This window comes from Gossypium hirsutum, chromosome A09, assembly GCF_007990345.1.
Source record: "Gossypium hirsutum isolate 1008001.06 chromosome A09, Gossypium_hirsutum_v2.1, whole genome shotgun sequence".
NCBI lineage: Eukaryota > Viridiplantae > Streptophyta > Magnoliopsida > Malvales > Malvaceae > Gossypium > Gossypium hirsutum.
In genome coordinates, this window is record NC_053432.1 from 66561541 (window position 1) to 66586410 (window position 24870).

General features: G+C 32.9%; 2 protein-coding genes across 3 annotated transcripts; one reads left to right on the plus strand and one right to left on the minus strand.

Moving 5' to 3' along the window:
- Positions 1 to 3131: 3131 nt before the first annotated feature.
- LOC107889218 (coiled-coil domain-containing protein R3HCC1L) lies at positions 3132 to 7584 on the plus strand. 2 transcript variants are annotated; one of them, XM_016813572.2, is made up of 7 exons: positions 3132 to 3565; positions 3655 to 3743; positions 3983 to 4048; positions 4175 to 4411; positions 4904 to 5065; positions 6425 to 6514; positions 7188 to 7584. In XM_016813572.2, the coding sequence occupies exons 1-7, from the start codon at positions 3312 to 3314 to the stop codon at positions 7373 to 7375; spliced, it is 1086 nt and encodes a 361-aa protein (XP_016669061.2). In that variant the 5' UTR covers positions 3132 to 3311; the 3' UTR covers positions 7376 to 7584. The 2 variants fall into 2 exon arrangements, with proteins under 2 accessions (XP_016669061.2, XP_016669062.2); XM_016813573.2 differs by having other exon boundaries at positions 3660 to 3743.
- Positions 7585 to 13336: 5752 nt separating this feature from the next.
- Positions 13337 to 14118, minus strand: LOC107890298 (pathogenesis-related protein 1). Its single transcript, XM_016814769.2, has one exon. It carries the CDS (start codon positions 13784 to 13786, stop codon positions 13439 to 13441), a length of 348 nt encoding a protein of 115 aa, XP_016670258.1. The 5' UTR covers positions 13787 to 14118; the 3' UTR covers positions 13337 to 13438.
- Between the last annotated feature and the right edge of the window lie 10752 nt (positions 14119 to 24870).

The window sequence follows — 24870 nt, forward strand, 5'->3', positions numbered from 1 at the left end:
AATTTTTAATCATGCCCATTCTTCGTTACGCTCTGTGATTGAACGAACATTTGGAGTGTGGAAAAAAAATGGCCAATATTAAGAGATATTCCAAGCTATTCATTCGACAAGCAAGTTTTAATAGTTATTGCAACAATGGTTTTGCATAATTATATTTGAAGACATGCTTGGTCAAATGATGAGGATTTTCGACAATTTGAGAATATACCCGACATGCCAATCTCTTCAGGCAATTTTGATAGAGGTGAATCGAGTTCTTCTAACAGTGAAAGTGACCTTGAAATTGCAATGTTAAGGGAAACCATTGCAAATAGTTTAATGAATCAATATTTGTAAAAATAATTTTGTATCATAACCTAATTTCTAGTAATAATGAAACTTGTTATGTCTTATGTTACTATATATATATTTTTATTAAAAATCATTCGTTTAGATACTTCAAAATTTGATCCAAGTATAATGTTACTATTTGCAAAAATAATATTTATCATTGTTATAAAAGAATATTTAACTATAAAAAATTAAAAATTATTATCATTTTATCTAATAAATAATTTAAATTGATTATATAATTCATTAAAATATTTATAATAAAATATTGGAAGATAAATTTTAATATTTTATTAAATGAATTTATAAATTTACATATTTTAATAATTTTATATAAGTAAAATAATTTAAAAACTTCTATTATATATCAATTCTAATATGATGTCCTTAATAGTCATTTTTTATTTTCACCCCACCGTTACAACTGCGTTTGAATCCAAACACACACGCCACCGCTGTTTCTAATCTCACCGCTACAGTATCCAATCTCACTGCTACAGTAACCAATCTCACTGCCACTGCTGTTTTTAACCTCACCGGAGGTAAACACACCACTCATCCAAACTAAGCTTTAGCCTCCATGGAGTTTCAGTCCAATTTGAGTTAATTTAAACCTTATTAGTCTTAGTTTTGCTTTATTTTTACCTAATCTATTTTCGGCCCATTTGAACCGTTTTTATTATGCCCAATTATGTTATTTTCCTGGTAAAATTTGTCCCATGCCCATTCCTTACTAGGCTGGCCGAATTCCCCTTGTTATTTCCATAGTCTTATTTCATGATTAAGATATTTATTTACCTATTACTTATTGTTCAAGTAATCCTAGTGTAATTAGGAGTTCATTTTTACCCTAATTTTGCCTATATAAGGCAAGCCATGCCCCTCTCATGTAGTTCACCACACGCATCTTTTTTATGAAATATGCATCTTTTTGAGTTTCTTTATCTTTCTTTGCAAGATATTTCTCTTGTGATTTTTACAAGTGTTTTCATTATGTTTTTCTTCAAAAAGCCACGGGAAGCATTCTACACCTTTTAATATATTAGTTTGTCATTTTAGGAGGTTTAATAGAATTGTGTGACCTAAATTCCTGTTCAAGAAATAATACAATAATAAGGCTGAGGGCCAAAATACACTTTCTCTATTTGACTTTAATTAGAATAAAGTTTTTCAACCTTTAGATAATAGTTGAAACTCCTATTGTATCATTCAGTTTTTCAACATTAGTAAATTTCTCCTCTGCTTGTGTTTCATTTTTTCTTTCTTCTTTGCAATCATTTTATATTGCCATTATCGACTATTAATTTTAACAAGGTTGTTTAGAACCATTCTTCAAAGGGTTTCATAGGGCATCGACTTTTAATTACCTTCCATCAAGTCTTTTTTCATCTCTCCCAAATCTTTATATATCTTTATTATATTCTTTCGAATCTTTTTTTAATATTCTTTCATCTTGTTTAATTTTAGGTTTTAAGGTCTAAGGTTTTCTCTTCTAGAAACATGTTTTGATACTCAAAAAAAACCTTTCAACCCATTTGATATTTCTTTTCATTTCTATATTGTTGGGTTTTTTGAGATCTTCTTCTTCTTCTTCTTTCACTTGGATATTTATTCTTTGTTGGTGAATTCCTTCTTTTGGTGGTTCTTTTTGCTACCCATTCTATCTAACTCTTCTTGGTTTCCTTGTTACGTTTCAAGTTGCTTATTCATCAAGCTAGGGTTTCCCCTCTTCAATTTGGTTCTTGGTGCTTCTAACAACTTGAATCTCAATCCCATCCATTGTGACTTAACATAGCCATTGGTTTGATGGCCTTAAAATATCAGTTGTCATAATTAAAGTATTATTGAATTGAAACAAATATAAAGTCATATAAAACAAACTGATGTTTTTATAAATTCATTTAATTTAATATTTTATTAGATCAAATAACCCACTTCCTACCTTTGAATAAAAAATTAGTAACATAAACCCTATTTACAGAGTTTAAAATAATATCTCTGTACATACATATCTTACGACTTCATTAGTTATATGATTTTAGCCATAGCTATTATGTTGCAGGCGCCAATTACATTTCCTTTCTATGTCATTTTCTTCTCCAACTAAACTAGACAACTGTAACATCAAAGACTTTGGTGTCGTTTCATAAATTATTCAAAAAAATTAAATTCTTTCAAAATTAATTTAATTCGTTTGATAATCTAAAATTAAAACAGTTTTATAGATTCTTTTATAAAAAAGTAAAAAAAAAAAGTAGATAAGAACTACTTATTACTCTAGGGAGAATATTTTTGATTAATTTAATTTAATTTAATATTATATTATCTTAAAAAAATTTAAAATTTTAGAATAAGGTGAAATTTTTAAAAATTAAAGATAAAAATATAAAAATTAATTTTTTATAATTTAAATTTTATATTTATTAAATAATTTAATTATATTTAATAATTAAATTTAAGTAATTTATCAAATAAATTTTATAGCTTAAATTAATATTTAAATTTTCAATACTTAATTTTTCAATGCTTATCTTTTTTCTTCAATTTATCAAACAACTTGATTAATACATTACTTTTGTTACTTTTCAAATTATGAGTTTTTATATCTAAAAATAAATTAATTCGTGAAATGATAAAAAAAATTACATTCATATTCTTAATTGATTTTTCATTTATGTTTTTAAAATTTATTTTATCATCCCTGTTTAAAGTTTACAATGGCCTCTTTCAACAATATCATATTCATGCATCCTCTTACTTAAAAAAAAAAAAAAAAACTGCTCTACTCTAATCTCAAAAATAAAAATATGTGTTATTTTCTCTCTCTTTAGGCCCAAAAGGAAGCGTTAAAAGAGTTTGTGTTTTAATTTGGGCTTGGCTGTGCTGAGCTGAGCTTCAAAATAAAATATGCCACAGATTTGTTGTGATGAAGTGTGTGTGAAGAAACAGAGCAACCAAAGAGGAAAAAAGAAACAAGAAAAATGGAAAAAGGAGGAGAAGAGAGTTGGAGTGAGGAAGTAGAGGATCTGGTGGCTGCTGGAGACACGCAAGGCGCTATTTCCTTCCTCGAAAATCTCATTTCCCAACTCCAGGCGGCGTCCTCCTCCGACGACCTCCGATTAGCATCTGCTTTCTCTGACTTAGCTTCTCTCTATTCCTCCATCGGTTTCTCCCTCAAATCCGATCAACTTCTTTCACGCGCTTCTCTTCTCAAGCATCATGCTCACTCTTCAAGGTACTCTCTTTCTTTTCATTTATTGTTAATGTAAATAGAAATAATTTCAATGCTAAAATTTTCTTGACTTTTTCTTTTTCCAACTTCAGTATAGGTCTGAAAAACAAGGACTTGAAGGGGGATTCCTTAACTTCATCTGATGTTTCTTTGGCTGAAAATGACAATCCTTTGACTCATGGTACAACTCAATATACTTACTCTTTACCTTAACCTTCGTTTGAGTGTCGAGTTTGCTACTTTTTTTTTGGTTTCTGAATTCACATATAGTATTTCGGTGCCTTGCAGAAATTTGCTTCTTTAGTAGGGTAGTGTGATGGAAAACCTAATATGTCTACATTTTGGGGGGATTTTATTGTATGTATCTCTATGAATTTTGTGGAACTGATTTTTCTTCTTTTTTTTTTCTTTTTGCAAAAGGGAATCTTGAAAAGTTACCAGTATTGCCTGGTGATTGTTGGACACCCAAATCATCTTCAGATGATGGTATGTTTCGTTTCAATAGCTTTTTCCCTCTGAATGGTCTTTTCTCTTTTTTTGGTTCTCTGAAATGTCTGTATAATAGTTTTTGGATGACCTTTTATGGAATTGCAATTCTAATGGTTTGTACAGATTGGGAAGCTATTGCAGATCGTGAACCAAGTGAATTACTCTCCTCAGAATGCTTGCCTGGAGTGTCAAATCTTTCTTTGGAGGATAGTAAAGTTGAAGCCCCTAAGAGACGGGGAAGGGGAACATTTTCATACAGAAAAACTGAATTGTATTGCGATCGACTCTCCGATGTGTCTGCATCCAAAGATACTGATAATGAGGATGTGCGCAAACACCCTGAAACAAAAACGATGGAATGTAAGCCTTTATGTCCCACAATTCAAGTTTTTTTTTTTTTTGCCATAAATGCTCTGTATATGTATAAGATAGCTTAGTCTTTCTTATTGAACTTGAAACTATGTTTATTTGCTTGTTCCCAGGCCTTGATCTAATGGGATGTACTTTCTTTTGTCTTGTCATATCTTTTTCAACGGTTTCAAGTTATTTATGGTCTTTCTTTCTTTTTATACTGGTCAAGCATATCAATATAACAAGTTGTATAAGGTTGAGAACTCTGGGCTATCCTTTTTTTTATTTTTTTATTGCAGTAAGATGAATACAAATTGCAACTGGGGGCAAGTAATAAGTTTTTTTATGGATTTGGATATGCTACTGTTGAACCTCTTGAACCTTGATTCATCACATTGGATGGCTGATTTTAGTTTGATAGTCAATGCTCAAATTAACTTTTCTGTTTTGTCTTTTTATGTCTTTCTAATCATTTACGTTTGGAAATTCTTTTGAACGCAGCTAAATATGGCATGCATCATGTTCTTGTTTTGGCTGACTTTTCACCAAGTACTAGGACAACAGACCTAGAGAAGCTGTTTGAAGACTTCAGAGATCGAGGAGTTGCCATCCGCTGGGTCAATGATACAACAGCCCTTGCAGTATTTCGAACACCTTCTATAGGTAATAATTACTAGCTTTATTATTGATGCTTCTTTGTATGCTATGTGAATTAAATATCTAAATTTAGTTTGAGGTAGGGGCTATCTTTTAAAATTTTCACTAGTTCAGAAAACTGGAATCAGTTTCATGGTTATAGCTCTTTAACGTGCATCGATTAAACTTGGGGCCGGATACAAGCATTATTCCTCTTGGTTAAATATGTGTCCCAGAACAGAATGCAATTAAGGAAAATGATATCTTGAGGGAAGGGTGAGTTTTCTCATTTACATTTTTTGGTTCATTTTTTAGTTTCAAGTTATAAGATCGGAGTGCTTCTTGACCTAGGTTTTCAAGTTGTAAGCATATCGGTCTATATATCACTTGTGATGGGCGTGGAGCCTTTATCTTTATATAGTTTAATCAGAGATCTGTATGTGCCTGACGCTGCAGGCTTTTTAAATTGACATGGTATAACAAGTGGTGATAATGGTGCTTCTTTCCCTGTAGCTATGTCCTAAAAGTTGTTTTAACATATTAATAAGCCTCATCTTTCTTAAGTAGCTATCTATGTTTTAAGTTTAGTTGTTTTAATAAGTCCTCAAGCTGTTAATGTTATTTAGATGAGACATATACTCTTCAGCCAAAATTTTATGTTCTTCCATCTCAAAGCCATTATGAGATTAGAACACAAATCATTTTGTGTGCCAAAAATATCAGGATGGGTTGTTCTGTTGGTTACCATTTTTTTGAAAATTGGTTGAAATTTCAATATCTATCAAATTTAGGGAGAAAGTAACCAGAGATAGCATTGCGATCAGGTTGTGATGCCATTAGCTTCTTTCAGAACTTGCTTCTGATGTTTAAGGATGTGGGTAGCCATTTGTCTAAAGTTGCTTATAATCCTATATATTGGAAAGGCTCTGTGAGATGTTTTTCCTTCTAAGCAGTTTATTTGGTGCTTTGTTGTTGTTTGTTTCCTTGTTTTAGTTCTTCTTGTTGTCAACTTCCCTTTAAATTATTGGAAGATTTCCTCTCACATGGATAGATAAAATTCAATTGTATCAGAAAAAGGACAATGCTTTTTTATTTGAAAAGCTAATGGTTCAAGTGGAAACAATGGCAGGACTTGTAATGAAAGTAAACTTCAATTGTATTTATTTGTTGTCCATATTTGGACCGTTGAAACAATGGCAGACTTAAAATGAGTCAACATTAATGGATGTATTTGTTGTTCCATTTTGAACCACTTTGGACAATCTATAGCATTGTCCTTAAAAAGAGGGTTAAACATATAAATTGTATTGTTCCATGTCCAATCAGCTGGCACAGTTCTGCATCAATAGTTTTTATTTGACTAGCTATCTCAAATTTTGATGCCAGCCCTTGAAGCTCGCAACCATGTTCGATGTCCGTTTACTATACGTATACTTGACAAGGATGATATACTTTTGGGCTCAATTTCAGCAAAAGGTAATTTAAATAGGCTTGCGCCATTTAATTGAACAGTTACGACATTTTCTGTCCATTTACCATGTGTATTTGTGCTTAGTTTTCTCTGTGCATTAATGATTCATTTGCTTTTGTTGAATTTGGATTAACCATGCTGAGATATTTCTAATTTATATGCTATTGGCTTGTGAAGATGCTCTTTTGTTTGAGACCAGACACCCTGTTTCTGTATCTGTAGTTCTGTTTATATGAAGCAGCTTTTCAACTGATATAACTCTACATTGTGTTATAGCCTATGTTATCCGAACATTTTATTTTCTCTGAAGTATCATATCTAACATGTACCTAACATATATTTGTACATAGTTATAGAGGTTTGATCCTCCAAATATATGAAAAAACTTAAAAAAATTAAGCATATCTGTGTGAGATGCATATCAGTATTTGACACTCATCCCAGTTTATAGTATTCTATGCCTAGTAGATGGTATATTTCCATGTCATAAATTATGCAACTTGTTTGTTTAAAGTGTTGCGGTAGCTTCTCCCCAAGTAACAAACCTCAAAAAAAGGGAGAGATGTTATTCCATTGTTGGGCCGATCTTGCATAATTTAGAGTTGTAGGATTTATCTCATAAAGGAATACGTGGTAAAGATTTTAATGGTGGTGAAATGTGTGTTGTTCATCTCTCAGATTTGGAGCCTCCTCGCCAGAGGCCACAGACATCGGCAAGAACTGCCCAGAGGTTGATTGCTCAGGCAATAGGATCAAAATTGCCGTCAAACTTCGGGTCTAGAGAATTAAGAAGCCAGGAAGAAGCCAGGAGGACCCGAATAGTTACAAGGCAAAAGTTGAGAGATGATGCCTGGGGCGATGACTGAGTCAAATGGAAGGGTTTCTTTTTTTTTTTTTTTTTCTTCTCCTGTTGTTAATCTATAAAGTCTTGACCAACCAAAGGAAAACGAACAAAAGAAAAACAAAAATGGAGTTTGAATATTTGTTTGGTTGTGTGGTAGCTTAGGGGTTCAGTATCCCTCATTTTAAGGTGATTGCTTGATTTCTGGAAATATATTAATTGATTTTACTTCAATCAGTACTTAATTTCGATACCAATCCCTGGCATGGATTAGAGGTTAAAATTTCATCGGCAATCATAAAACGGATTGCATGAACAATTTAAACACTTTCACGTTGTAACATGATATTCATTACAGTTTCCTGCCGGACTGTCATCATATCAACGATGGTTTTTTTGGCAATTATTTACAAAGAAATGGAATGGTCGCGTGGAGAATAGTAAACCAACCCAACCATGAATTTCTTTGAATTCTGATGGGGAGGAAAATTGGGAGAAAATAATGTATATGAAAGGATTTAGCTGAAAGAACAATTAAGGAATTAATGATGTTCTTATATATTTTGTATAAGAATTATTCAGACATCAAATTTGAGATTGCTATTAACAAAAAAAGTGTCCTCAATGGTTTGTATATATAATAATGAACAATTTCAGCTTGAGGGCATAACCAAAATCCTACTCTAAAAGGATTAAATTATACATAAGTTTTTGGTTTGGTCATTGAACTATTCAAAACTTCTCATTTAAGTTACTAAGTTGTTAAAATCAATGCTATATAACTTTCTCTACTTACACCAATCAAAACCTCTCTTTCCCCTTCTCTTCTGCAAATCAATCTTCTTTTCATGAAATAGCTTTAGACGTCACAAATCTGCGAACCAAAATTTAAACAACTCGTCAATAGGTACTAATCCATCGTACAGATAGCTGAATTGTTGCTTGGAGGTTGTTGTTGGAACATTTAAAAAAAAAAACAACCCTTAACAGTCAAGTGACTTGAATAAAAACTTTTGAATAGTCTAGTGACTTAAATGAAAACTTTTGAATAGTTCAATGATCAAATTGTAACTTTTTTTAGTTTATTGACCAAAATGAAAATTTACCCATAATTTAGTAACTAAAGGTGTAGTTTACCCTTATTTAAATAATTTATTTTTTTGGATTTTTTTTATGAATTATGACTAAATTAATAAATTTTGTAAATGTTGATCACTAAATTTGTTCATTTTTTTAGAATTAGGACCAAATTGATCCAAAAAATTGAATTTCGAAAATTTTAATGATTAAATTGAAAAAAAATAATTTAATGATCAAAATAAAACTATTTTCATAATTAGGTGACCCTTTTATAAATTACAGCATTTTTAATGCATTTTGAAAGTTCAAGTATTCATTTGAGTGTAAAAAAAAAGTAGGGATTTAATTTTTTTTAAAAAATGTTTGAGTACTTTTTACACCCTTAAAACCTTTAAAGGTTTAATTTATAAAAGGATTTTAGAGAACAAAATTAAATCATAAGCATTGTTGACATACAAAATCAAAGGTTTTACATGGTTTCTATTTTCTTCTCTATGTTTGACGCGTGGTTCTTAATTATTTTTAAGGCTTATTAGAAAAAAAAATAAGTTTTAAAACTTAAAAAAATCAATTAGGCTTTTAACAAATTTTAGCACCTAACTGAATCCTTAAATATGAAAAATTAATTAATCAAGCTCTTTGTCAATATTGATAAAGTTTGACTGTTAAATTTTGTTAACGTGGCAAACAAACCAATTAAACGACGACATATGGCGCCCATGTGTACACCATGATGACATGGCATTTTACCATGTCAATAAATTTTTTTAAAAAATAAATAATATTTTAAAAATAATTATTTAAAAATTACATTTAAGATGAATCTAGACAAACATTATGTAGGTTCATTTGAACCTGGACAAGTGGTTGTTGAGGTTCATCCTAAATGTGATTTTTAAATAATTATTTAAAAATTTATATAAAAGTATTTAAAATGGTTAAGAATTATAAAAAATTATAAAAAAATCATTAAACTAATTAAGAAATAAAAACTATTTAAAAATTATTAAAAAATAATTATTGGAATGAACGTGAACAAATAATTGACCAAGTTCAAATGCATTTAGAAATCACTTGTCTAGATTTATTCATGATTTTCAATAAATTTTAAACATTTTTATTAGTTTTTAATATTTTTATAGCCTCTTATAATTATTAATAATGTTCCATAATTTTTATATGTTTTTTGTAATTATCTAAAAAACCATATGTAGAATGAACCTAGACAAGTGATTGCCCAGATCAAATGAACTTGGATATTTGTTTGTCTAAATTCATCCTAGATGTGATTTTTAAATAATTATTTTTAAAACATCATTTATTTTTAGAAATATTTCTTGACATGGAAAAATGCCACATCATCATGGTGTACATGTAGCTGCCACGTGTTGCTACCTGATTACTCTATTAGCCACGACAGCAAAACTTAACAATCAATGATCAGCGTTAATATTTCATCTTTAGGGCTCAATTGGGTGCGAAATTTTATTTAAAACTTAATTGATATTTTGATTTTTCACTAAAGTTTTTTATTTTCACCAATAAGACTTTTTTTTTAAGTTTGCTCGTGGTTTCAATTAAGGGTGGGTTTGTGGCGGCGGTGCGGTGCGGTGCAGTGCAGTGCAGTGCGTTTAGCTTACCTTTTGTCTCACACTACAGTATCGCTACAGTATTCAATCTCACCGCCACCGTTGTTTTACACTAACTGCAGGTAAACGCACCGCCTATCCAAACTCACCCTAATAATATTGTTAATATAAACTATATCCCATTATTAAAAATAAAATTTAATTTTAAAATTTTTTTATGACATATATCATTATAGTCACTAACAGTATATAGAATTTTATATATCAATGTTGTCACGTCCCAAAAATTAGGTTAGTAAAAATTGGGTTAGTGAATCAAAAGTGATCATGTCCTGTTTTTGAATAAATGTTGCAAGGATTTTGTAAAGTGAATTGATTTGGATTCAGTGGTTAAGAGTTTTGTTTACTTGCCTAAAGTCCTGTGTTCAAATCCCTTTCTTTGAATTTTTATTAATTTTAGTTCCAACCACTGGTTCAGTGGTAAAATTTCAGCTTACCAGGTCCTGTGTTTGAATCTTATTTGTGAGCAAAGTGGAAATATTTTTATTCATTCTTATTGTATCATCCATGTGGAAGTAGCCAGATTAAATTTGAATTCTGATCAGCCTAATATGATAGCAACTAACCTTATTTGTTGGGATTTAGTTGTTCTTTTTAAAATTTTTGAGAAAATCCCTCCTTAAAAACACTCTCCCACACAATTGTTCCTTTTCCACTCTCCCTCATTATTCTCATTTTGTTTTCACATTAATTTGCTATCAAAAAAACTTCTCTGATTTCTCCTTTTTTTTTCTTTTTTTTTTCCTAAATTGCTCTTCTTTGACCTCTAATTCTTCTGTTGTCGTCCCCTTGCTATTGTTTCTTTTGTTGTTGTCACCTTGCCATTGTGGTGTTGTTGAATTTTAAGTGCTATTTTCTGTGTGGTGTTCTCAATCGAGTAGATTGTATCTCAATTCCTGAGTAAGTGTTGTATACTTTTCTCTATAATAAGGTTTCTACCAATTTTCTATACAAGGTAGGTGGTTTTAGTTATCAGTAAACCTTGTTTTAATCGTTCCTGCAGTTCTGTTTAGGTGAGAATCAAAGAGCATGCTCTATCAGGTTGAGTATTGATGTCTTCTCTTTAGAGGTTAGAATGCAAAATGCTCATTTTTAGAGAGTTGATTGGTGTTTCTTCGGGATAGTGTTGTGGAATGTGTTTGTTATTAATTGATTGATTTAGGGAGTGAGGTTGTGTAATTAAATATTTTTGGATGTTGTTTGTGCAAAATTTGGTGTGTTGTTGTTTTACCGGCATCTTGGAAGTCATCAGGTGTGTGGAGCTGACTCTTAACTTCATAAAATAGCGAAAATTTGAAACTATCAACGCCACACAACCGTGTGAGCCACACAATTGTGTGTCAAGCCATGTGAGCCACACGGGCTATGCTAGGTAGGGGTGTGAGTCACACGGGTGTGTGGGCCCATTTTGAGTAAGTTTAGTTAGGATCGAGTTTTGGATTGCATATTTGAGGTTAGCAATTTCGTAAACTCAGATGAATGACATGTAGTTTTGTTCGATCAATGAAATTTGTTGTTTCTGTTTTGTATGATTTATCTTGTATGATAAGTATATAGCATGTTTGATTTTTGATAAATTTAGTAATGTGAAAATTGTTACAAGTATTATAGAGTGGCTGAATGTGTTGAAGGATTTGTGTGTTGAAAGAAGGTAAGTATTCTGTTTAAATTTGTCAAATGATTGTTATACGATTATTGATAAATTATGTTTTGTTCCAATTCTCATAGCATGTGACATTGTGGCTATTCTGATTATATTGATTTGTTATTTTTGGAATCTGACATATCTGTTCTACAAAATATGAAATTCCATGCCTACTGATTTCTGTTAAAAATACAATAGCATGCACAACATGCTTACTGTTATGATTCCGTATTTGCATGCCATGTCATATTGCATAGGGTTGGGATGATATGGTAAGGAGGAAGTTTTGGCAATTTAATGATCTGCACTATCTGGTGGTTTAACCACATATCTGTTCTAGCAACTTGACTGCAAATATGGTGGCTCGACCACATATATTTGATCTGGCAGTTTTAACTGCAACTCTGGTGGCATTGTCCACAATTATTTGTTCGTGTGTTTTATGAAGGACAAGTTTTGGGAAACTCTAATTGGTGTGTAGCAGAGTTGGGTAAGAAGTTTTTCGAAAAATTTGCATTATATTTTCTGAAAATACTGCATTGACATAACCATGCATGCTCAATTTTGCTCATTTGCATTTGATAAAATTCTCTGCGATATTTTGATCTATTTATTGTGTTATATGTAGTACTTATGATTTGGTTATGTTACACACTGAGCTTCATAGCTCACCTGCTTACTTTATCTTCTCAGGTAATTCGCGAACTTAGGATTGGGCGGCGGTCAGGAGCTTGGATTGGTTTCCTCACGTAAGATTATATTAATTAATTATTAATTAAACTTTTCTGGACTTTAAGACTTTGGGACTAAAGTTCGGACTTTTAATTTTGGTTTTGAGTTCATTGGAACTTCAGTTAGTTACTTTAATTGAAAATTCTGCATGATTTCTATTAATTAAAAAAACCTTAACGTTTGATCTTTCAAAGTTAAACAAGGTAAATGTTTTTCCGCTGCAAATCATTTTAACTGAGAGAATGAGTTTTATGAAAATAATAAATAAAGTCAATAGTGCGACATTTTTGATAAATTGAGTATTGTATGTTATCATTTTGGAAAAATTTACACACACCTTACAATAGTCAAGTTTTCTAATTAATAAAATGAGACGGTTTTTCTACTTAATAAAATGAGATGGTTTATGTTTTAGATTTAACTCCATACTTTTTGCATTGTTTAAGTATTTTGGACTTTAATTTTAGTTTTTGATGGGCTTACTACTGGATTGTGGTTTTGTTAAATTGCAAAATAATTCTTTTCCACATTTTGAAATCGTGCTTTACAAGTTAACGACTCTAGAACTTCCATTGCAAAACTAAATAACAAATTATTTTTTTGTCAAGTAAATAAGATTTACGTGTATATCTCGAAAAATTGCAAGAGATTTGTCAAAATTAACATTTCTAGAAAACACATTTTTCTAGTTCAAAATCTGAAATTTTAGAAAAAGTTTATTTAATTTCTCAAGATTTGATGGTAATGTCTAGACCGAATTTAGGGTTTTATAAATGCATCATATATAGATCCTTTAAGAAAAACTATTTAGAAATATATATATTCATTATAATAAAATTATAATAGTAAATCGAAACAATAAAACATTCATTTATTCCTTATTATTTGCCATGCAGTAGGCTGATGAGTACTAACATATATTTAGCATTTTTATGTTGGATAATTGAGTTGATTTGGAAGATATTTAAGCAAAATAAACTTTTTAGTAAGGTCTTTGACCAATGATATTGCCTGCAGGAGCATAGTTGCAAGTAATGAAAGTTCCACCAGTGTTGCACCTCACCTTAGCACACCCAAGACGAATCGAGTTGCGCCAAACCACTTGAGTATAATGCCCGCAAACCTTGCCTGCTGCACAACTGTTGGAGTTGTAATTGTAGTTTACCCTCTCACTAACCCACATTCTTACAGCACTAGTGCCCGAAAAGTCAGCGCTACTCCAGGCAAGATTCTCACCATAAGGTCCACCGGAGTGAATAAGGTTGCAGTCGTAATAGCGTTGATTAGCGTAGTTCTGTGCATAGGCAGCCACGGTGTTATCCCAAATCATAGGGCCAACACCGACGGCTGCTCGAGCTGCATTGTGAGCATTGAGGTAGTCTTGTGGTGAGTCCCCTCCCAAGGCTAGGTAGTCTTGTTGTGAGTCTTGGGCTTGGGAGGGAAGGACTAAGTAGTCTTATGGTGAGTTTTGGGCATGGGAAGGATGGACCAAGACTAAGGCTATGAGAGAAGTAAGAGCTACTAAAGTAAACTCCATTTGAAGTTTGATTCTATAAGAATATTGCAATGAAGAAAAGTTGAAGTATGAGATGAATTTTATGTGTTTTGAGAGAGGTATTTATAGACGTTGTTGTTTTGGCACTTGAATGTTCAAACTAGATCAAGTGCATAAATTAATGCCACAAAATTGATAGCAAGCTATCTAGCTCCATGTTCATATATAAAAAATAGAGAAAAATGTTAACAAAATTGCAGCATTTTACCTGCTTAAAAATAATAATGGAAATATGGTTTATTTTAATTGGAAGATGCATGTATGTTAGGGTTCATGAAAGCTGCCTAATTCGAAAGTTTGATTGTCACTTGTATAATTATTACTATTTATTAATTAGTCGTCGTCTATTTTATGTTTTTTCTTTCAAAAAGTTAGCCGCCGTCTGTGATATATATTAACCAAATTGCAAATAGGATGGACCGTAGGCTTCTTATCCAAATCAAATATGCAAAATGTATGATAAAATGATAAGATAGTAAATCCTTTATTTTTATTAAGCAAAATTATTACTAGAAATCAGAACATAAAAATTAGTAAAAAAATAAAATAAAGACAATCGTTCCATATAAATATTGATAAATCTTCATAATGAACTTAAAATTTCTTAAGTCACCCTACAAGAGTACCGAAAATGGGATATTCTCCATTATTTGGCCTAATTATTATTTTTGTTTATGATAATAGTGAAATAATGTCATCCAGTTGATTGAGCAAATCACTTTTTTTTCTAAAGTAGCAAATTACTTTTTCTTTAATATTCTGGTAATTTATTTATTTTTATATATATAATAAATAAAAAGTTAAGAGTGAATTTAGATGGACAGTGTACGTTTGTCTGTGGTTTGTGTAAAAATAAAAGTGACGATAAAATTAATAATATTATAACAATACTATGATTTAAGACAAAAAAAAATTAAATACACTACACCATCTATCTAAATCCAAACTGTTGATGATAATACCCCATTTATGTCGATGTTATATATAATATTAACTGTTTAAATAAAACGCCTTTTGGTCACCATTCCTATCCACGTTTCAGCAAAAAAAACATGAACAGATCTTACTCTTAGCTGCCTCATGTCTGCGCCGAATTATATTCGTTCACTGTCATTTTCCCTAATTAATATCCATTCCAGCCGCCCATTTTAAAGAGGAGTTCATATATAAGAATTAGTATTTAAATTTTGTTTAAAATTACATTTCGATCATTTGATTTTTAAAAGTTACATAATAGTCATTAATATTATCAAATTGTTACCTTTTTGTCACTGGATTGTTAACTGCTTCTCCTTTCAAATTTCAAGTCAAGATTTTATTTTTAGCTATAAATAAAACATATATATATATTAATTTTAATGATTTGGGAAGAGCCAATACAGATCTTCATGAAAAAAGAGAAAAAAAAAGGCAATGAAAGATGAAAATAGTCACTAATGTTATCAAAATTATTGCATTGAAATATAGTTATTTAAATGGCATAATGACAAATTTAGCCTTTTAATGTATACCTTTTTTTTCTTTTTTGTTTTTCGCTTCATTTGGCCCCCAACCTTTTAAAAAGAGTCCAATTTGACCACCAACATTGTTGAAAAATATGAAACTGGCAATTTGGTGCCAGAGCGAGTACCCTCTCCCCTACCCACCAAATCTATGTGGAGGCAATTTTCATATTTAGGTGTTTACAATTTATTGAATCTTATATTTGAGCATACTACTTAGGAATACAAATATTGGTAATTAATTTGGATCAAAATTTACTAAAGCAATCTCTTGGATTATGGACTTTGGATTGGATCGTAATTCTGTTGATGAGCTATTATAGAGTCCATACTTATTTCATATGTTATTATATAGTATTACTATTTTATTGGGATTGTATTGGATCTCCTGTTGTAAGCAAGCCTCGAAATCAAAGTCTATATATTTGAGAGAATTGCCTAAGAAATAGTTGAAGAGAATTAGGCATTTAATCTGTTATTGTGAGAATAAACTTGTGAGAGCATTATTTTTATAGTGAAACTTGTTGTTGTGGTTTTACTTCTTATGATCACAGGAGGTGATCATAATGGTGAAAGTATTATGTCTTCAAAGTACAAGGGTGAGGAAAATGATTATGGTGTGTAATGGCCCAAATTTCAGTGGTGTCAGAATAGTGATTTGAGATCACTAAATCTGACATGTGAGTTTAGATATTAATAAGTAAAAGTTAGGTGTGATTTTAGAAATATTTTTGAATTATTGAATTTTGCAAATTAAAGAAAATTTTTAGTTAAATTGAGATAAAAACAAGGTATCGAGGCCTTGGAATTATAAATCGAGTCATAAATATTTTTATAAATATTTATGGAGTGTTAATAAGTTAGTATTAATGTTTCGTTAGTCAATTGAATGAAAAGGACTAAATTGAATAAGATGTAAAACTGTGAAAAGTGATTAAATGGCTTAAATAATAAGTAAGAGGGACTTAAAGAGCAATTTGACCCAAATAAACTGGGTTGGATGGTTAGGTAAGGAAATGTCTGAGAAACAGTGTGAACTAATGGCAAAACTATAATTAAGTTGAAATGGAATAGTTAAAAATTGGATTAAATTAGAATATCTAGATTTCTCTTCATTTTTCTTCATCTTCTCCAGTCAAAAACACCATTGAAGGGTTTTCTTAAGCTTTTTTCTCATATTTTACTACATGTAAGCTCAATTTTTGATTATTTCTTGTAAATTTTATGATTTTGAGGCTTTTACAACTAGGTCCTTTTATCTAATTCATTAGTTTTTGATTTTATGAATGATTTATAAAGTTTCCATGAATAAGTGCTGGAATTTTATGATGATTTAATATGGAATTGAAGCTTTAACTTCATTTTGTGATGATTTTATGGAGATGATTAAATAGAAATTGATATTTAGGACTAAATTGTGGAAGAATTTAGAATTAGGGTTTTGTGTTGAAATTTTGAATGTAAAAGGTTATGAAATAGTTTATCATGTCTAGATAAAGTGTTATTTGAGAGGAATTAGTTCAATTGATGAATAAATTGAGCAGGGACTAAATTGTAAAAAAATTAAAAATTTTGGGGTAAAAGTGTAATTTAAAAAATTAAAAGGCATAAATTATGAAGTAGAGTAAAATTTAGATAAATGCTAATGAATACATGATTTTATAATTATAGATCAAGAAACCGAAGCAAATCGTGGAAAGGAAAAATTGCCAGAATAGTCCTTGAATTTTCTACGACCTTTACAAATTTGCCAGGTAAGTTCATACGGCTAAATTCAATGTTTTGTTATGAAAATTTCATGAATTATATGGCATATTATTGTATATGAATGTTATCAAATTCTGATGATTGGGAAATAATGTTTGAGTAAAAGTACAAATTAGTTGGAACGACGGATTTGAGTACTTTCGTTCAGTGGCCAAGACTAATTAAGGAAAAAGACCATGGTTGGACCATGGAAACTTGTGATATGTGATTTCCGTATAAGACCATAGTTGGGCTATGGCATCGGTGTGATGTGATTATGTGCTTCCGTATAAGACTATATTTGGGATATGGCATCAGTGTGATATGTGCTTCTGTGTAAGACCATATCTGGGATAGCATCAGTGTGGTATGTGATCTGTGTAAGACCATGGCTGGGCTATGGCTTCGGTGTGTGATATGTGACTATGTACAAGACCATAGTTTTATTATGGCTGTAGTGGGCCAAATTTGCCCGGTCCAAACAAACACAAAAGACCAAAACAAAATATAAAATAAATCAATAAACAAAAAGTTTAAAACACAAACAGCCCAATTACATGACCCTATAACTAATACCCTAGCCCAGTTATAAAACAACCCAAAGCTCTAAGACCCAAACGGCCCGAAAGCCAAGCCAAACTTCGACAAACCCTAGGGCAGAAGGGTCCTTTCGCCGCAGCCTTCACGAGCAGCAACCACATCGCCTCCGTACGCCCCAGTCTCTAGCAACCACGCTAACACAGCCCCGTACGCCTCACGCCAAGGGCCAACGCACGTCCGTACTCTACCTGCAAAAAGGACAAACCACACGGCAGCAAACACAAACAAAAATAGCAGAACAACAATTGAAAAAGGGCGTTTTTCATTTATTTTTCTTTTTTTTTTCTTTTCTTCGGCTATAAAAAGCCAAGCTTTTGATCCTTGTAAGGGTTACGAACGCCTACACATTTTTACGCAAGATATACGAGCAATACAAAAAAGCAACCAATATCGGAAGGTGATTTTCCGATCTAAATCTCCGGGCTTTCTTTCTTGTGATTATTATTATTCTCTTGCTTTTTTTTATTTTACTTTGAAAGCAAATAAAGTAAAGAGGAAAGGATCTACCTGCGCATATGAGCCATTGGAGACCATCTCTTCTTCGTTGAGATCGAAGCTTAAGAGAGGTTTTCGGGCTAAAAATCTTACCTTTTGGAGCGGGGTCTAAAGTAGGAAAATGAAACGACTTCATGGCGAGCTATCTTCCATCGGTTTCAATGGTGGAATGTGGTAGTCAAATGGTCGAACAGAGGGTTAAGGAAGCATTGAAATCGGCTGTGTTGAGAACCTAATAATTGGGTTCTCTGCTTATGGCTAAAAGCCATTCAATGGCCTTTAATTTTAGGAATTAGACGAAACGGCGCCGTTTGGGATATTGAAGGTCCGCGCGTCAACCCGGATAGCAACCCGGATCTGCGCCTTTTTATTCGGAATGGGAAATTTGCGCGCTGGGTCCTCTGTATTCGCGCGAGCCTTCGATTGCGCCTTATGCGCCTTGCTTTTTTTATTATTTAAGCTTATAATTTATGCTTTGTTGCAATCTGATCCGCGCCTAAACGCATCATTTTGGGTTCTGGTATATTGCCAGTTTTAGTCCCTTGCATTCGCGCGCGCGTCAAAACTTAGTCCTTTTCCTAATTTCAGCAACTGATTTTATTTATTAATGATCCTTTTAGTCTCATTTTTGTTTCAATTGAGTTTTTTTTTGTTATTTTCAGCATTTTTATTCTTTGAAACCCTTCTATTTTTGAGACTTATTTATTATTCACCATTTAATATATTATTTTGGAATATTTTATCAAGTTTTGCATGGTTTGTTATTCGTACTTTTATTTATATGTAAATACATCTATACATGTAACTATATATATGTATATATACATATATACATCTATCTATTTTCTTTTAAATTTGTTTGTTTAAACTCCTATATATATATACACTTTATAATAAGGTTACTTTTATTTTACGCATGTTATTAATCTTACATTATTCTATACATATAGTTTCTTTTAAATATATTCTCGTCTTTTATTATATAATCTCTTATAACATGGTTTTTAAATTATTATGGTGTATATATATATGTTTTTTTATTAACACCTATGCTTAATCTATTTATATATATATGTTACTAAATCTATGTATTTATACCCGTAGTTTTCTTTATATATATATATATGAGCACGTTCGTAAAACTATTATGTAGTTTATAATAAAATTAATTTAGCCCTATACATAATATTTAAATGTTTTTGCATGTATTTGCCTTTAGATTTATATGTATGTATATGTATATATCTTATTATTAATCTCATGTTTTTTTTACAATAAACTTGCGTATACACATGTTTTATAAATTTATTTTGTGCATTATGTCTTGTCATATATCTCCACTATTCTTTTGTATTGTATATATTTTAAATTATATATATTCTTATTTTTATGTAAATCTGTCAATTCATACATTATGTGTTTTAAAATATTCATTCTACGATATATATATTTTAATGATTGCATGTGTCTATTAAGCTTGACATTATTTTACAATAATCTTATGCCATGTTGCTTCTTTGAATTGCATTCTATTTTATGCCTCTAATAATTTTATTATGTCATGTATGCCGTCGTTGCATTTTATTCATTATTGCCATGATTAATTGTTCTCCATGCATAATTGAGGTTGAGTCATATTTTCAAGCTAATTATACTTAATTGCTCATTTTCTTGGTTGATCGATATTCTCATTCATCAAGTATGGTATCTCATATGCGCCTATTATCCCATCTCATCGTTTTCATTTGGTTTTTCGAAATGTGGTTTTATAAAATCCAATTTCTACGATTAATGTCATCTTATTTCAAATCGAATTAATATGTTTTTAAGTATTCATCCAAAAATTCTTCAAAACGAAGACGAAATTTAATGTTCGGCGATTCACGGAATCGTGCCCTAACGTGTTGGGTTGCAATTTCGTATTTGCTCAAAATAATCGAATTTCCCTTCGAAATTTCATTCATATCTTTTAAAATCCCTTAAATGAAGATGAGATTTGATGTTTGGCCATTCGCGGAATCGTGCCCTAACGTGTTGGGTTGCAATTTCGCATTTGTTCAAAATAATCGAATATCACTTTAAAATTTTGCTCGTGTCTTTTAAAATCTCTAAAACGAAGGCGATATGTGATATTTGGCAATTCGCGGGATCATGCCCTAACGTGTTGGGTAGCAATTTCCCGATTGTTTAAAATAATCAAATATCCCTTCAAAATTTCACTCGGCTCTTCTAAAAATCCTTTAAAATGGAGGCAATACTCGGTGTTTGACGATTCAGGAATCATGCCCTATCGTGCTGGGTTATGATTTCTCGTTTAGTCAAAACAATCAAATATTCCTTTAGGTTTTCACTCACTTTTAGAAAACATTCTTAAAAACGAAGACGATGTTCAACGTTTGGCGATTTGAGAATCGTGCCCTATCGTGCTGGGTTGCGCTTTTTCATTTGTCTAAAATAATCGAATATCTCCTCGGAATTTTACACGTATTTTATAAGGGGAGGCAATGGTCAATGTTTAGAAATTCGAGGAATCATACCCTACTGTGCTGGGTTTCGATTTTTCGTTGGACTAAATAATTGAGCATCCTTTTGTGATTTTCAAATTATAAATTTTCGGTCATCAAAATAAGAAGATTTTTGACAATCAACTCGGATCACTCGAACATTATTAGAAAAGAACCACATTTCCAAAACATTTTTATCTTAGACCTAAGGACAGTATTTAATCGATTAGGTACCAATTTTGGGCGTAGTGAGGGTGCTAATCCTTCCTCATACGTAACCGACTCCCGAGCCCATTTTCTCATATTTTCGTAGACCAAAATCGTTATTCTAGTAAACCAAAACATTTTATTAAAATAACCAAATCCTTAGGTGACCCGATCACACCAAAACAAAATATCGGTGGCGACTCCATATTTCTATTTCCCAAAAAGTCGACTTCACCATTTCTCATTAAAATAAAATTTTTTAAATTGAGGGATGGTTTCGACAGCTTGGCGACTCCACTGGGGACTGAACTTGAGAGTCAAGCCATAAAAATCGATTATCTACTGTCCTTTTGTTAAAAGACCGAAAATTTATTTTAAAAATCATCTATCTTTCGATTGCATTTGATTGTATGATTGTTTTGGTGCGGGTCTTGTAGAATAGCACTGCATTTCATTGCATGGCCACTGTGGTCACACCTTCTAAGTTTGATTAAGAAACTACGCTTTCGTAAGGTTTTCACCTCCGTATGGGCTAGTTGATTGCTTCCGGGGTACATCCGTACCTATGATTTCGTGAGATCTTCATCTCCGCATGGTCATAGGGAAATGTATCCCCCCGAACCGAACTCGATCTATATGAGCCTATAATGGGTGAGGATTGAGGAATCTGCTGGTTCGGGTACCCCTTTTCCTAGAACTAAACCACATATAGTGAACCTTAGGAGCTATCCTTGGGTGGAGCCGCGTCGAGCCTTAGTACTTACCTGTATAGGCGTTATAATCACCGTTTATGTGCTTGCATTCTATCGCTATTATTTGATACTAACCGATGTTTTGTTCTGATTGTCTTTTTTGTATGTCATTGCATACTAAAGGAGGCGTTAATCTACATTCAATTACTAAGTTAGAAAATTTGACATGGAGAATGAATTTCTTAGTAAATTCGAGGATAATGCGGCTGTTCGTGCTTGGTCGGAAAGGCTACAATTTGAGAGAGGGGATAGCTTGGTAGAAGGGTATGTATCGGAGCTACAGGATTTCACTCGCGTCAATGTAGTACAGAATGAGCTGCAAGAGTTGAGAGACATTTGGGCTAACTAGGATGAAAGGATCAAGCAGTTGTTTTACCAAAGTTATGGTGATATATCCTACCTGCTAGACATTAGAGTGGATAAGCATTTGTTCCGAGCCTTGGTGCAGTTTTGGAATTCCGTATATAAGTGTTTCACCTTTGGAGAAGTGGATTTGGTACCTACTATAGAGGAATACACTACGCTGCTTAGGTGTCCAAAGATTCAGGTCCGGAAGACTTATACCCGGGTTTTTAGTAGTTAGGCTTTCTTGAAGAAACTGATGAGCATTTCTGGGATGAGCGAGCCTTAGGTCACCGCTCGGATTCAGCAAAAAGGAGATAGCAAATGTGTCCCTTGGGAGAATTTGCGAGATTTGATCTTGACTCATCCAGACGAAAGAAAGAGGGTCAATATATTTGCCTTAAGCATCTACGGATTAGTGATCTTTCCTAAGGCTTTGAGGCACGTGGACGAGGCGGTCATCGACTTGTTCGATCGCCTTGAGAAGGGAATCACTCCTGTACCGGCGATATTGGCAGAAATTTTCAGATCTTTGAGCTCATGCCGGAAGACGGGCGAGGGGCGATTTATTAGATGTGCTCAACTATTGATGGTATGGTTTCATGGGCACTTTTGGAAGGTAGACAAGGTTTCCTACCGAGTCTTTTTCGAAGGTTATTCCCCTTTGAAGAAAGAAGCAGCTATACAGAGGAGAGAGGATATCTCGGAGGAGAAATGGATGGATATTTTTCAAAACCTCAAGGAGGGGGATATTGAATGGAGAGCTTATTGGATGGTCCCTGACGAGATCATGTACTGATGTGGTAACTTCGATTAGGTGCCACCGTTAGGAATTTGGAGAGCTACCGGGTATACTCCGTTGATAGCCTTGAGGCAATATAAGTCGAGGCAGTTTGTACCCATGACCTACGGACTTGCTCAGAGTGAATTCTCTTTTAAGGGTGCTCATTATAAAAAGAGATTTCGGGAGTTATCGGATGCTTGGAAGCAAACTTGTTGGATGAAAAGGTTAGCCGTTGGTTTCATGGTAACGCCCGAGTACAACGAGTGGTTTAAGAAGAGGATTAATGACAATATTCCTAGGCCAAACTTAGAGAGTGCTCGACCTATCCGGGAACAATTACAAGTCGCCCCATCAGAATTGGAAATTATAAAGCAAGATTTCGAGAAAAAGAGTTTAGAACTTGGGAAGAAGATCGAGCAATTGGAAGAAGAAAAGATGCACTTAAGGTTAGATGCCGATGTTCAGAGGTCAGAGGCTGAGAAGAGGAGAAAAGGAAAAACCAAGGCCGAAGAAGACCTAGACAGCCTAAAGACGGACTACAAGAAGCTACGCTTATCTATGAGGACTGCAGGCTTAGGTAAGACTTCCGAACAATGGCGCCATGAAATTCGGGAAGAAAAGGCCAATACCGACCGGTGGGAAAGAAAATTCTGAGAAGCTCAGGCACGAAATAAAGATTTGGAGAAGAGTCTGTCGGAAAGTAGAATCGAGAGAAGTGAATTAAGGGCTAGAGTAACAGAACTCGAGAAGTCTCTGCATCAGTATAGAAATCGTAACACCGTAATAGAGCTGAGGGTAAGTTTGAGCAAGATAGAAGAAATGAAAGGAAGAATAGGAGAGTTAGAGGCATCACTGCAGAACTGTGAGATGCGTATCCAGTTTTTCGAGGCAAACGAGGATCGTTGGAAAAAGCAGCTTCACCATGTGCAAGACCAAGTCAGAAACAGATATTATCTTATGGGGGAAGCCATAACCCAGATTCGGGAGGTAGCCGACTACTTGCAGACTTTAGCAGTTCAGACGGACACACTGAGCGTGAAATATGAGTTGGAGTCGGATCACGGACAAGAGTTGGCCTCGTTGTTTAAAAAGATTAAGACTTTAAGTGTTAGCGCGAAATTTTATTTGTAACTCGACTTTATGTAAAAGATTTTATTTTCAAGAGAAACTTTCTAAAAGCAATTAAATCAAAAAATTGATGCCTCCTTTGCATTCATGCATTTGCATTTGCATCATATCATTATGCATTTGCATCATATCATTATGCATTAAAGGCCATAATAGTTTTCTAATTAATTAATTAAAAATTATTTCAGTAACCTGGAAACCAACGAAAACCAACCAACCATACACCCCTACGGAACAAGAAAAAATCAATGGATAAGAGACTCGAGAAATTGGAGCAGATGCAAAAAGAAATACAAGAACAAATGCAGTCTCAGATGCAAGAGCAACTAGCCAAGATTCAGCGAGAGATGAAAGAGCAAATGATGGAGTCCCAGAGGGAAATGATGAGTCAGTTATCCCAGCTGCTGTTGGGAGGAACGGATAAGGGAAAGGGCCCTATGGACAAAGTTGAAGAAACTAACGAGGATCCTCAATACCCCCCTGGCTTCACTCCGACGCATGTACCGATGAAGCCCGAGATTAATTTACCGAAACCATCTGTCACGATCATGCCCCAGCAGGTTCAGGCTGGAGCTTCGGTACCGATAAATTTCCAAACCGGCTCAGGCTCTAACTTTGTCAACAACCCGAACTATCCGTCCGTTCCCAACTTGGATGAAATTGCCGAAGAGGAAAAGGCGAGGATGGATTCACAAAAATAATTGGAAGAACGATGCAGATGGCTCGAGGAAAAATTCAAAGCCATGGAAAGCGCGAATCATCATCAAGGGATTGATGCCAAGGACCTGAGTTTGGTCCC

What these genes read in the sequence shown, in the direction of transcription:
- LOC107889218 (XM_016813572.2), top strand. Translation starts at nt 3,312, where the DNA reads ATGGAAAAAGGAGGAGAAGAGAGTTGGAGTGAGGAAGTAGAGGATCTG. An exon ending in CATCATGCTCACTCTTCAAG is followed by an intron (nt 3,566 to 3,654) that starts GTACTCTCTTTC and finishes TTCCAACTTCAG; the next exon opens with TATAGGTCTGAAAAACAAGG. An exon ending in GGGCTCAATTTCAGCAAAAG is followed by an intron (nt 6,515 to 7,187) that starts GTAATTTAAATA and finishes TTCATCTCTCAG; the next exon opens with ATTTGGAGCCTCCTCGCCAG.
- LOC107890298 (XM_016814769.2), bottom strand. Translation starts at nt 13,786, where the DNA reads ATGATTTGGGATAACACCGTGGCTGCCTATGCACAGAACTACGCTAAT.